Here is a 13,645-nt window from a genome sequence, read left to right on the forward strand (position 1 = left end):
CCCCCAGACTGGTTGCTTGACCTTATCTCAGGAGAGGAGTTGAGGCAGGACTGTCCTTCAAGTGTGCACTCGTATATTAAACTCCCACTTTACCTAGCAACACTTTAGCTCTATTTCTTATCTCTTCTCGCCCCATCTGCTTGTGGGCAGATGTAACACACAGTGTCTTGTTCTTTGTTCACACATATTAGTAAGAATATAAAAATATCAAAAGTCAAATGGGCAAACAAGACCCAAAATTCTATCTCAGGCAAATATACAGTCCTGAATACTACATTATCATCACTAACACTCCAACAAGCCATGGTGCGTGCATTTCAGTCAGCAAAATATACACCCTTTTGTAAGGGGGAAGGCAGTTCACAGTGGGTTCATCTACCAACACACGAGACCTTCTCAGAACTGCAAAGTCATACGGGTTTTTTTAAATAGAGACCATCCAGTCATGTGGTTAGTTTTTCTAAATATGATTTCCTGCTGCTTGCAGAACGGTTAGCTAAGCTTTTTCACACATAAAGCCATGCAGACCCAGCTCTTCACTGTCTTGTTAATTTTATTATTGACTTTGAAGGGCCTGTTAGGATGGGGAGTAGGGAGAGACAGTATAGCAAATTATTGTTAGACAAGGAGCAAACCTAAACAATTTGTAGCGATCCCAAAAGCATAATTACCATAGAACTCAGAGTGAAGGTTTATTTCAGTGGAATCCAGCTAACACCCGTCACGTTTTCCTTATAAAAATTCTACACATTCCAAAACCCCAAATGTTAGAAAGTCTAGGAATAGACGACTCATGAATGCAGCCAGTTTCCCACTGCCCAGATGATCCTTCACCAGTCACTCTCTGTCACATCACTCAGTGTAGCCAGACCCTACTCCATAATCCTGCTTTGCTATTTAGAATCTAAAATATGTTAAGCTCCGATTTTATGTAAAGGAGGGAGGCGGAGTAGGAAGAGATGAGAAAAGTGATAGAGGAAAGTCTGTTACCCCAAGATAATTCGAATTATAAGTATTAATTCATAACTTTGTACATACTTATTTTTCTTTATTATTTGTACTGCAGTAGCACCTAGGAGCCCCCACTAATGGGCCAGGCCCCCCCGTGCTAGGAACTGTACAAATACAGAACAAAAAGATGGTCCCTGCTCCAAAGAACCCAGTCTAAGTACTGAAGTGCTAGAGGGGGTTAGACTAGATGACACTTGCGGTCCCTTCTAATACTATGATTCTATCATAGCACTTTCCATCCAAAGGTCTCTTTGTGTTTTACAAACATTACAAGCATTTAGCCTCACAGTGGCCCAGCGGGGGTGGGTATCCTTATCTCTCCTTTAGCATGGAAGAAACCAAGATGAAGCCACCAGCCTGGCCCAAAGCAGCCTCACTGGGGCTGAGAATCTGCTTGAGACCAGAGTAATCTCAGCCAGTGCATCTTGCAGCTTTCCTTGTCTAAGCTTGGGGATTGCACTGGTGCAGCTGCGCTGCTGCTGACTTTAGTGGCATTAAGGGCCCTCCACACCTGGCAGAATAGAGCTAGAATTGCTGGCAAATCAGATCTCTAAAATCAAACGGCAAAACTCTGAGTTCCTAATGGTTGGGTTTTTTGCTTTATTTATTTTCACAGGGATTTGCTGCCCTTCACACTCAGGCTTCCCCAAGCAATACTGGAGGCCAATAGCTTTGCAGACCTCGAAACCATTGCTAGCCTGGGGATCGGTAAGTCTTTTATGAAACAGCTTGAGCTTTACGCAAGCTCACGAGAACCTAGTAGCTTCAAAGCAGTTGAGGGTTGTCATGGCTGGTGGATAAGAGAGGCAGTACAACCGCTTTGTGCTGCTCTCAGAACAGGTAGAGAAGCCTAAATAAAGGGGAGATGAATTTTCTTTTCTTTTATACAGACATACTAAAAAGGGGCACCTGTCCAGGACCTGTAGGTGCCCAGGGTATAATGTAGAAATACCCACACTAAAGGACACTCCAACATAACTAATGTGCATCAGTGCCATTCAACATAATGGGCAAATATTCAAAATAACTGGCAATCCAGGCAAATGAAAAGCTAAAACCCCCCTCACACTCCAGCAGTTCATCACCTCACAATCTTTTCCCTGTTCTCAAGTGATTGGGGAAAAAAAGACCTGTGAGCTGTGAAACCTCTATATTTGGATTAATCTCGCAGGACTCGTGGGAAATGCAATGACCGCTGTGGATGGGTCACTCACCAAGTGGTAGAGCTGATCTGTTTTTGATTACTTGGGTCAAGCTTCAGCTGGGACAGAATCTTCAGAAGATTGGGTATTTTTGACTACATGACCCACCTTCAAACTAGTGATCCACTGCCACCTTAAATGGTGCCATTCTGAAAAATAATGTCATTTGGAGGATGTCAGATCAGTGCCAATTTGCTGATTAAGCACCATCTTCATTTATGTTGATGTATAAAGCTGACCTGCTTTCATTACTTCGCCCTGGAGTTGAGCCTTGGTGGCTTCAAGGTGCATGAACTCGGTGCTCTCCAAGTAACGTAGAATGGCCATACTGGGTCAGACCAAAGCTCCATCCAGCCCAGTATCCTGTCTACCGACAGTGGCCAATGCCAGGTGCCCCAGAGGGAGTGAACCTAACAGGTAACGATCAAGTGATCTCTCTCCTGCCATCCATTTCCACCTGCTGACAAACAGGCTAGGGACATCATTCCTTGTTATACCAATAAAATAAAAACTAGCAGAATCTTATTAAAGAGGAAAAGGCAAAATGCCACATTTATTGTGAATACAGAAAGAATTATAGTAAGCAGTTAGTTATAACATTATATAGCTATAACATTCCATTCAATTTCATATTTATTCACACATTCATTCATTCATACACACACACAGGTTCTGCAAGATTGTTATCATAGTTACCAGCCTTAGAGTTGCTCATGCCAAGCCACTGGCCAGGTGGCCTGGACATGAGGAGGGAGCAGGGCCTTGTCAGATGCTCATCTGATGCTCCTGGAAGTTGGTTTGCAGAATCAGACCCCAAAGTTCTCACTTTCTAGAGTCCATTTTTATAGGAATTTCTTCCTACGCCAGTCTATGGGAATTGCTTCATCATGCTGTTGCTGAATCAATCAGCAGGTGGCACATTCCTGATGGCTCTGTGCTGCCAGATGTTATCTTGTTCTTTGGTTCTCCCATTCTTGAGGCTGTTTGGTGGATTCCAGTCTGCCCTCTGGGGGTCCTCTGGTTATTTCCACTTGACGCCTTCTTCAGCCGATGGACACTGGATTCTTAGGCTGGCACCTCCTGATCATTCAGTTATTATCCACACCAAGCATCCATCCACATACATCCTCTAGCTCTATTTTAATCACAATTGTTAACAAAGCAAGATGAATAAAACAAAAGGGCGGGGAGTCTCTGGGTGCTGTTTCTGTTGTTACAGAGTATTGTTTTGAGTCTCTCTCTGTGTGAGTAGTTGTTGTTACAAAGAATTGCTTTGAGAACGGACTCTGTCTTAGAATGTACTAACACAATTAGCAGCTTGCAAGTTTTGCACAGAGAAGGAGAGAAACAGTACCAAAAACCAAGAGACCTCTTCATTAGTAATACTCTGGAATTTAAACTATGGGGAATCAAACTACTTTGTGATTTTAATACAGAACTTCTTTAATGCGGCCTTACCCATCCTGGCTAATAGCCATTAATGGACTTAACCTCCATGAATTTATCCAGTTCTCTTTTAAACCCTGTTATAGTCCTAGCCTTCACAACCTCCTCAGGCAAGGAGTTCCACAGGTTGACTATGCGCTGTGTGAAAAAGAACTTCCTTTTATTTGTTTTAAACCTGCTGCCCATTAATTTTATTTGGTGGCCCCTAGTTCTTATATTATGGGAACAAGTAAATAACTTTTCCTTATTCACTTTCTCCACACCACTCATGATTTTATATACCTCTATCATATCCCCCCCTTAGTCTCCTCTTTTCCAAGCTGAAAAGTCCTAGCCTCTTTAATCTCTCCTCCTATGGGACCCGTTCCAAACACCTAATCATTTTAGTTGCCCTTCGTGGAACCTTTTCTAATGCCAGTATATCTTTTTTGAGATGAGGAGACCACATCTGTATGCAGTATTCAACTGATCAACCCAAAAAATTAGGTCTATAGCGTAACACAAGATTTTTATTATGACTCTCCAATCTCTACTTGCTGCTGTAAATGATTGTTCAAAATCTTAGAGCCCTAGATAATAACTGTACACGTGCACTTTGCTCATTTTGTTTCCCCACTAAGTTCTGTATTCTGTTAACTGAACTAGGCCTCTGGCTTAAGCCACTCTGATTCCTTACCACTAAACTCACTCCTGTTACATCAAATGTTGCATCCAACAACCAGCTCTAACACTAGTTTCCTGTTCAACTTTTCTTCTGCTCTTTTAACCAGATGAGCTTTGACTTTTCTTTGAGATTACACCTGTAGCTTCTTTTATATCCATGGTGAAGCCAGTGTCTGATATGTTTAACCGAGTGATGTAAACCTTGTTTGCTCAGCTACTATACTCAGTGTCAAGGTTCCTCCCCCACTCTGAACTCTAGGGTACAGATGTGGGGACCTGCATGAAAAACCTCCTAAGCTTATCTTTACCAGCTTAGGTCAAAACTTCCCCAAGGTACAAAATATTCCACCCTTTTGTCCTTGGATTGGCCGCTACCACCACCAAACAAAGACTGGTTACTGGGGAAGAGCTGTTTGGACACGTCTTTCCCCCCAAAATACTTCCCACAACCTTGCACCCCACTTCCTGGACAAGGTTTGGTAAAAAGCCTCACCAATTTGCATAGGTGACCACAGACCCAAACCCTTGGATCTGAGAACAATGAAAAAAGCATTCAGTTTTCTTACAAAAAGACTTTTAATAGAAATAGAAGTAAATAGAAATAAAAAAAAAATCCCCCTTGTAAAGTCAGGATGGTAGATACCTTACAGGGTAATTAGATTCAAAACATAGAGAATCCCTCTAGGCAAAAAAAAACCTTAAGTTACAAAAAAGATACACAGACAGAAATAGTTATTCTATTCAGCACAATTCTTTTCTCAGCCATTTAAAGAAATAATAATCTAACACAAACCTAGCTAGATTACTTACTAAAAGTTCTAAGGCTTCATTCCTGGTCTATCCTCGGCAAAGACAAAATATAGACAGACACACATACCCTTTGTTTCTCTCCCTCCTCCCAGCTTTTGAAAGTATCTTGTCTCCTCATTGGTCATTTTGGTCAGGTGCCAGCGAGGTTACCTTTAGCTTCTTAACCCTTTACAGGTGAGAGGAGATTTCCTCTGGCCAGGAGGGATTTTACAGGGGTTTACCCTTCCCTTTATATTTATGACACGCCCCCCAAATCTCAGCTAGGGTGAAACACTGGCTGGGATTTCTTCCTGGAGCTCTAGGAAAAACAGAGTTAATAAGACACATGCATCTCTAAATATACTACCAAGTACATAAAGACTAACAATATTTTCTACATCTCAAGGACGATTTTAACCAGTTGATTCTGGGAAACTTTCACGGGAGAGTGCATCAGCCACTTTGTTAGAAGCTCCTGAGATGTGTTGGATGTCAAAATCAAAATCTTGGAGAGCTAAACTCCACCGAAGAAGTTTTTTGCTATTTTCTTTGACGGTGTGAAGCCACTTCAGTGCAGCATGGTCGGTTTGCAGGTGGAAACACCGTCCCCAAACATATGGGCGTAGCTTTTCCAGAGCGTAGACAATGGCGTAACATTCTTTTTCAGTGATTGACCAGTTGCTTTCCCTCTCAGACAGTTTTTTGCTGAGGAACACTACAGGGTGGAATTCTTGATCAGGTCCTTTCTGCATTAAAACTGCTCCCACACCACGCTCGGACGCATCTGTGGTTACTAGGAACGGTTTGTCAAAGTCTGGGGCCCTTAGTACAGGGTCAGACATGAGTGTCGCTTTAAGCTTGTTAAAGGCCTTCTGACACTTTTCGGTCCACTGAACAGCATTTGGCTGTTTCTTTTTGGTTAGGTCTGTCAGTGGGGCGGCGATTTGGCTGTAGTGCGGTACAAATCGTCTGTAATAACCGGCCAAGCCTAAGAAGGATTGCACCTGCTTCTTTGACTTTGGGACAGGCCACTTTTGGATAGCATCCACTTTGGCCTGTAGGGGGCTGATAGTTCCTTGACCCACCTGGTGTCCAAGGTAAGTCACTCTGTTTAGGCCTATTTGACACTTCTTAGCCTTAACAGTTAGTCCTGCCTCCCTTATGCGCTCAAGGACTTTTTGTAGATGTTCCAGGTGGTCTGCCCAGGAATCTGAAAATATGGCCACATCGTCAAGGTAGGCGACTGCATATTCTCCTAATCCCGCTAGGAGACCATCTACAAGTCTTTGGAAGGTGGCGGGTGCATTTCGCAGCCCGAAAGGGAGTACATTAAATTCATACAGCCCGAGATGTGTGGTGAAGGTTGACCTGTCCTTGGCAGATTCATCTAGCGGTACCTGCCAGTACCCCTTGGTTAAGTCCAAGGTAGAGATGAACTGGGCCCGTCCCAGTTTCTCTAATAGTTCATCTGTGCGTGGCATTGGATAGTTGTCTGGGCGAGTTACAGCATTTAGCTTACGATAGTCCACGCAAAAACGTATTTCCCCATCTGGTTTGGGAACTAGAACCACTGGAGATGCCCATGCACTTTCAGAGGGGCGGATTACACCCATCTGTAACATATCCGGGATCTCCCGTTCTATAGCAGTTTTAGCTTGAGGAGACACTCGGTAAGGTTGGACTCTAATTGGGCGAGCATTACCTGTGTCAATGGAGTGGTATGCCCGTTCAGTCAGTCCTGGGGTGGCTGAGAACGTTGGCGCGTAGCTAGTGCACAGCTCCTGGATCTGCTGTCGCTGCATACGCCCAAGGGTCATGGAGAGGTTCACCTCTTCCACACCACCAGCACATTTCCCTTCGTAGTAGACACCTTCAGGCCACTCAGCATCGTCTCCTCCCTGGGCTGTAAACTGACAAACCTTTAATTCTCTGGAATAAAAGGGCTTTAGAGAATTAATATGGTACACCTTAGGCTTTCGGTTGGAGGTGGGGAATGCTATGAGATAATTAACAGCTCCCAGGTGCTCCTGGACCGTGAATGGCCCTTCCCACGATGCTTCCATTTTATGGGCCTGGAGCGCCTTTAAGACCATGACCTGGTCCCCTACTTTAAAGGAACGCTCTCTGGCATGTTTATCATACCAGGCTTTTTGCTCTTTTTGAGCATCCTGTAAGTTTTCTTTAGCAAGGGCTAAAGAGGTTCGGAGGGTGTTTTGTAGGTTGGTTACAAAGTCCAGAATGTTAGTTCCTGGAGAAGGTGTAAATCCCTCCCATTGCTGCTTCACCAACTGCAATGGCCCCTTAACCTCACGGCCATATACAAGTTCAAATGGGGAAAACCCTAAACTGGGGTGTGGTACAGCTCTGTAGGCAAAGAGCAACTGCTGCAACACTAGGTCCCAATCATTGGAGTGCTCATTTACGAATTTACGTATCATGGCCCCCAAAGTTCCATTAAACTTCTCCACCATGCCATTTGTTTGATGGTGGTAAGGAGTGGCAACCAAGTGATTTACCCCATGAGCTTCCGAAAGGTTTTTCATAGTTCCTGCCAGGAAAGTAGTCCCTGCATCTGTGAGGATGTCGGAGGGCCAACCTACCCTGGCAAAAATGTCTGCTAGTGCCTGGCACACACTTTTAGCCCTGGTGTTGCTTAGAGCTACTGCTTCCGGCCATCGGGTGGCAAAATCCATGAAAGTCAGTATGTACTGCTTTCCTCTGGGTGTCTTTTTCGGAAAAGGACCCAGAATATCCACAGCTACTCACTGAAATGGAACCTCAATGATGGGGAGTGGCTGGAGAGGGGCTTTGACCTGGTCTTGGGGCTTTCCCACTCTTTGGCACACCTCACAAGACTGGACATAGGTAGAAACATCCTTGCCCATTCCCTCCCAGTGGAATGACCCCCCCCCAAACGGTCTTTGGTCCTGTTCACCCCAGCATGGCCACTAGGGTGATCATGGGCTAAGCTCAAGAGCTTGGCCCGGTATTTAGTTGGAAGTACCAACTGTCTCTGAGGATGCCAGTCTTCCTGGTGTCCACCAGAAAGAGTTTCCTTGTATAAAAGTCCTCTTTCTACAACAAACCTGGATCGATTAGAAGAGCTGAGAGGCGGTGGGTTGCTCCGTGCCGCCGTCCAAGCTCTCTGGAGGCTTTCATCTGCTTCCTGTTCGGTCTGGAACTGTTCCCTTGATGCTGGAGACATCAGTTCCTCATTGGATTGTGGACCTAGGCTTGGTCCCTCTGGAAGCGATATAGGGGATGGAGCTGTTTCTGTTGACTGTGAACCGCTCTCCGCTGGTGCACTATGTTGGGATTCAGGCTCCGGCTGAGCCTCTTGTGTCGGGTTATCGGCTGCTGCCGGTTCAGGGTCGGTGGGGCCCTCTGGTGTTGAGGTTGCAAGTACTGGATTCAGGGCTGACAATGGGTCTGGTGTTGGTTGTTCGTCTGGTTCCGGTTCTGGGACTGGTTCCGTCTGGGTCTCTGGGACTGGATCCACTACTGCTGTTGCAGACATTGGCCTGGCGTCCAGGTCCATCACCTCTGACCGGGTCCTGATAGAAGTTTTCGGAACAGAGCTAGGCCTCACGGCTTGTTTAGCCTGGCTGCGGGTGACCGTTCCCACCCTCTTGGCCTGCTTCACATGATTGGCCAAGTCTTGCCCCAACAGCATGGGGATGGGATAATCATCATAGACTGCAAAAGTCCACGTTCCTGACCAGCCCTTGTACTGGACAGGCAACTTGGCTGTAGGCAAATCGAAAGAGTTGGACTTGAAGGGTTGAATCGTCACTTGGATCTCTGGGTTGATTAAATTGGGGTCCACTAAGGAAGCATGGATAGCTGACACTTGTGCTCCGGTGTCCCTCCACGCGGTGACCTTCTTCCCGCCCACACTCACAGTTTCCCTCCGCTCCAAGGGTATCTGGGAGGTATCTGGGCCTGTGGACCTCTGGTGTGATTCCGGTGCAATGAACTGTAATCTGTTGGGGTTCTTGGGGCAGTTGGCCTTTACATGCCCCAGCTCGTTACATTTAAAACATCGTCCAGCTGACGGGTCACTGGGCCGAGGAGGGTTGCTGGAGAACGGGGTGGTGGGACGATAAGGGGTCTGGAGGGTTCTTTGGGAGGTAGGTGGGGCTTTGGGCGGCCCCCGGTAATAGGGTGTGGTCTGGGGTTGTCCCTTCTGGTCTCCGCTCCAACTGCGACCAGTTTTCTTCTTCTCTGCCACCTCCACCCATCTGGCTCCAATCTCTCCTGCCTCGATTACAGTTTTGGGCTTCCCATCTAGGATGTACCTTTCTATTTCTTCAGGAACACCCTCTAAGAATTGTTCCATTTGCATTAGGAAGGGCAAATTTACTGGAGATTCACCACTTGCTCCTGATATCCAGGCATCCCAATGTTTCACAATGTGGTAGGCATGTCGGGTAAATGACACGTCTGGTTTCCACCTTAGGGCTCTGAACCTCCGACGAGACTGCTCGGGTGTTATCCCCATTCTGACTCTCGCCTTGGATTTAAACAGTTCATACTTGTTCATGTGTTCTTTAGGCATTTCAGCTGCCACCTCAGCTAAGGGTCCACTGAGCTGCGGCCTCAGCTCTACCATGTATTGGTCAGTAGAGATGTTGTACCCAAGGCAGGCCCTTTCGAAGTTTTCTAAGAAGGCCTCAGTATCATCACCTGCCTTGTAGGTGGGGAACTTTCTGGGATGGGAAGTGGTACCTGGAGAAGGATTGCTAGGGTTTGTTGGTATATTCTGCTGAGCCTTTATCTTCTCCACCTCCTCCACATGCTTCCTCTCTTTTTCCTTCTCCTCCTCCACATGCTTCCTCTCTTGTTCCTTCTCCTCCTTCTTCAGCCGCATGAGTTCTATCTGTCTTTCATGTTCCCTTTGTCTTTCCTCAGCCTGAAATCTGGCTAATTCCAGCTGTAGTCGAGCTGCAGATTTTGTCATTCTAACCTCTCTGTTTTTAACTAACTTTACACCCGAGGTTTAGAAATAAACAAAAAAACTTGGCTGTAAAATTTTGCTGTGCTGGAATAGAATACCTATTCTCTGATAGTGATTGTCAGCCTACAGAAAAAGACAATTCCCTTGTCTCTGCTCTGGGCCCAAATCAAAGCAAAAACTTCCAACTACTTGGAAACCTGTTTACCCAGCCCAAAGAAAAAACAAGTTTCCTTTTTAAACTTGTGCTCCTTGTAAAAACTCAAAATCCAAAAAAAAAACAACCCTGCCCCTTTTGTCTCCAGGCAAATGGGTAGAACACCCCCCCTTCTATTTACTTTTAGGGAAAAAAAAAAACTCTGGGTTGGAAGACTGTGAATTTCCCTGCAGGAGTTAAGTACCCTGCCTCCAGGCAAAGAAAACCTGCAATTCACAAAGATAATCCCCTTTTGTCTCTGCTTGGCCACAAAGCAGAGAAAAAAACAAGCTGCTTTCAGTTTCAGCTGCTTCTGGACTTCCTTTCCAAAGGAAAGAAAATTTCCTTTTTAAAATCTGTATTTCTAGTTCAAAAAAATCTCAACTGGATCTCAAAATGATTTCAGGTTAATCCCACCGCTATGCCACCATGTCAAGGTTCCTCCCCCACTCTGAACTCTAGGGTACAGATGTGGGGACCTGCATGAAAAACCTCCTAAGCTTATCTTTACCAGCTTAGGTCAAAACTTCCCCAAGGTACAAGGTACAAAATATTCCACCCTTTTGTCCTTGGATTGGCCGCTACCACCACCAAACAAAGACTGGTTACTGGGGAAGAGCTGTTTGGACACGTCTTTCCCCCCAAAATACTTCCCACAACCTTGCACCCCACTTCCTGGACAAGGTTTGGTAAAAAGCCTCACCAATTTGCATAGGTGACCACAGACCCAAACCCTTGGATCTTAGTGTCCCATTACAACATCCAATGGAAGGAACTGCAGTCAAGATATCCTGAAATCTGTGTTGACCTAATTTGTCATTAATGCTATAGAATCACTTGGGAGTTTTCACATCTGTTTTTTAATATTCTGCATTATATTTCCAAGTAGGGGTGGGAAAAACCCACCAGTTTCAAATCATACCAGCTTTGATGAATTTAGCCAGCAGGTTCACTCAAGTTTCAGGATCCCCTGTTATTGCTTTGAGTTTTGCTTTTGTCCAAACTCCCTTGGATCTGGGTATCCAACCAATACTGAATGCTCAGAAAATGCTACTTTGCAGCTCAAAGTTATAACAAAAAATAAAATTTCACCTACATTTTCAAAAGTGGCTTGTGATTTTTGGGAGCCACAATTTTTGGGAGCCGATCCTGAGACACTGTAAGGACCTTGATTTTCAGAGGGCAGGTACTCAGCGGCTTCTGAAAATGAGGCCTCTTTAAAGTGTCTCAAGTTGGGCACCCAGAAACAGAAGCAGCCAAAATTAGTAGCTGCTTTTCAAAAAAGCAAGCTGAGGTCTTTTTCTTCCTCTTCTTTCCACTGTGATGACGGCAATAGTGAGATGGCATTTGAACGTGTGTACTGGATCCCAGTGAAGTTTCTGAAGACAAAGAACGTCCTGCAGTATACAGTTGTCCTAGAAGGGATGCTAAATCTCCAGAGCTCCATGACATCTCAGCAAGGTCAAAGAGGATGAAATATTTAGGATTGGGTTTCTTTCTTTTTAAAACAAAATCTAATCTGTACAGACAGATTGTGCTAGAAGCAGCCGCCTTTTTGTCTTCCAGAAGGAAAGCTGGCATCGCTTGAAAGTCTATTATGTCAATTTCCACTTCCTCCAAAAGTGTTATATATTCTCCTGGGACAGAAATTAGATGTCCCACTGCAAGCTAGATTGCCCTTTTCAGGATCTGGTTATTACACAAAGGGTCAAAGATTATAAGGTGTAGAGCACTGAAATGTGGTTTTTAAAAGAGTGGATTCGTCAAAAAAAGAATCCCCCTTTAACTGACGCATCACTGAAAAGCCAGAGGAAAATCCAGCCCTTCCAGATGTGTTTCTGGTGGATGGGAGGGCAGCACAGGAGGAGCCAACGCCGGTGTGCAGCGCAGACCCACTTGGCAGCAGGCTGTGGGTGGGAAGGTGTAGGTTTATGGGTGTGCCAGGAGAGAGGAGTGGGAGCAGATCATCCTATTCTTTCTTCAGTGGGAGGGAATATTTATTGCCCCGGAACAGCTTCTAGGAGGCAGCTGTGTGTAGCCCTCAGTTACTTTGGGAAAAGAATTCCTCCCCCATTTTAACTCCAGGCATCTGCCCAGTGCCCTGTCAGGCTATTCAGCTTGGGTCTGAGCTCTGGGTTTTCTGCATAGTGTGTCATCTTTTTTTATTTTACTGAGAAAAATCATCATCTTCCCCTTTCATAGGCTGATGCATGACGTGCCTGTCACTTCCTCAACCCACAAGATGCTGTAACTCCATCCCGCTACCTAGATAAGCAAATTCCACTGCGCTGCATTTGCTGACGTGCGGTGGAGTTAAACAATTTAAGGAGAACTGTGCCCCATTTGCTATTGTGGGAAGCAGGGTATTAGACTAGGTGATGCCAAATGAATGATCATGTTCTTGCAGTTGTTAGTTTAATTTGTTCTCAAACAGTTCAACTGCCCCCAACAATGTGTGTTTGTTTATTTCAAGCAGCCATGTCCAGTTCATCATCATCTCTCCCATGGCAGGAAATCACAGTATGAAGTGACTGTAGTCTCAGCTTTCCTGAGTAAGAAAATACTGTGACATGCTTATAAACCAAAATTTGTCCTAGACACCAGCCCAGTCCTTGATGGGCTAAAGCAGCGCTTGATCCTGTTTGCAGTAGGTTTTGAGGGTCCCCGTAGAGGACCATAAGCTGATGTCCAAAAGCATCACTGTAAGAAACAGTGCTGCAGACGGGAGATACCAGAGAGTTTTGAGCAGCACATGATAAATGGGAAGAAAGAACAATTACATTTTAGCACTGGTGCGGCTACATCATGTGTGCAAGCCTGACAGTGGCTGAAGTTGCCTCAGGTGAAATCAAAGGAGTTACTGTGGCATGAAAGTGGGGTTGGGCAGGGGTGAACCAGCCCTCAGATACTGAAACTCAAAGTGAACTCAACAGCTATTTCATTGATTCGTGGCCAAAGGCTCTTCTGTTCCACCCTCAGCTGACGCTTAAGGGGTTATGCTGGTGTAACTGAGAGGAGGCTTTGGCCCTCAGAATTTACCGCTGAGGGCACAGGCCTGAAAGCTTTGCGGAAGGCATAGCGCCTGCTCCTGGGAGCAGTTCCAGTCACATCAATGGGACTTCTCCTGGCAGAATGAGCATTGTGTCTGATAGCAAGTGTTTGCAGGATCCGTGCCCCAGGCCATTGCTTCCATTCCTAGAATGGCCAGTTGGCCAGTTGCTGAAACGCAGAGATGTGCCTTGTGCACTGGGAGTGTGCAAGGAGCACCAGTTCTATGGTTAGGGGTCCTGGCTGGGTAAAATAAAATGTATGGATCTCCATTCTAAACTACTGTGTACAGCAGAGGCGGTGCTAACCCATTGGGGGCCCTAAGCAGGAATATTT

At 45.5% G+C, this 13,645-nt stretch overlaps 1 protein-coding gene across 2 annotated transcripts in view; it reads left to right on the forward strand.

The window, feature by feature from the left end:
* Positions 1-13,645, forward strand: part of RIN3 (Ras and Rab interactor 3) — a 113,822-nt gene that overhangs the window by 65,702 nt on the left and 34,475 nt on the right. For both annotated transcript variants that reach the window (XM_037900852.2, XM_043547987.1), the window contains exon 5: positions 1,628-1,719. In XM_037900852.2, the coding sequence (XP_037756780.1) occupies positions 1,628-1,719 (92 nt within the window). The remainder of the gene's footprint in view (positions 1-1,627; positions 1,720-13,645) is intronic.

The sequence above is a fragment of the Chelonia mydas genome, chromosome 6 (genome assembly GCF_015237465.2).
Source record: "Chelonia mydas isolate rCheMyd1 chromosome 6, rCheMyd1.pri.v2, whole genome shotgun sequence".
Classification (NCBI taxonomy): domain Eukaryota; kingdom Metazoa; phylum Chordata; order Testudines; family Cheloniidae; genus Chelonia; species Chelonia mydas.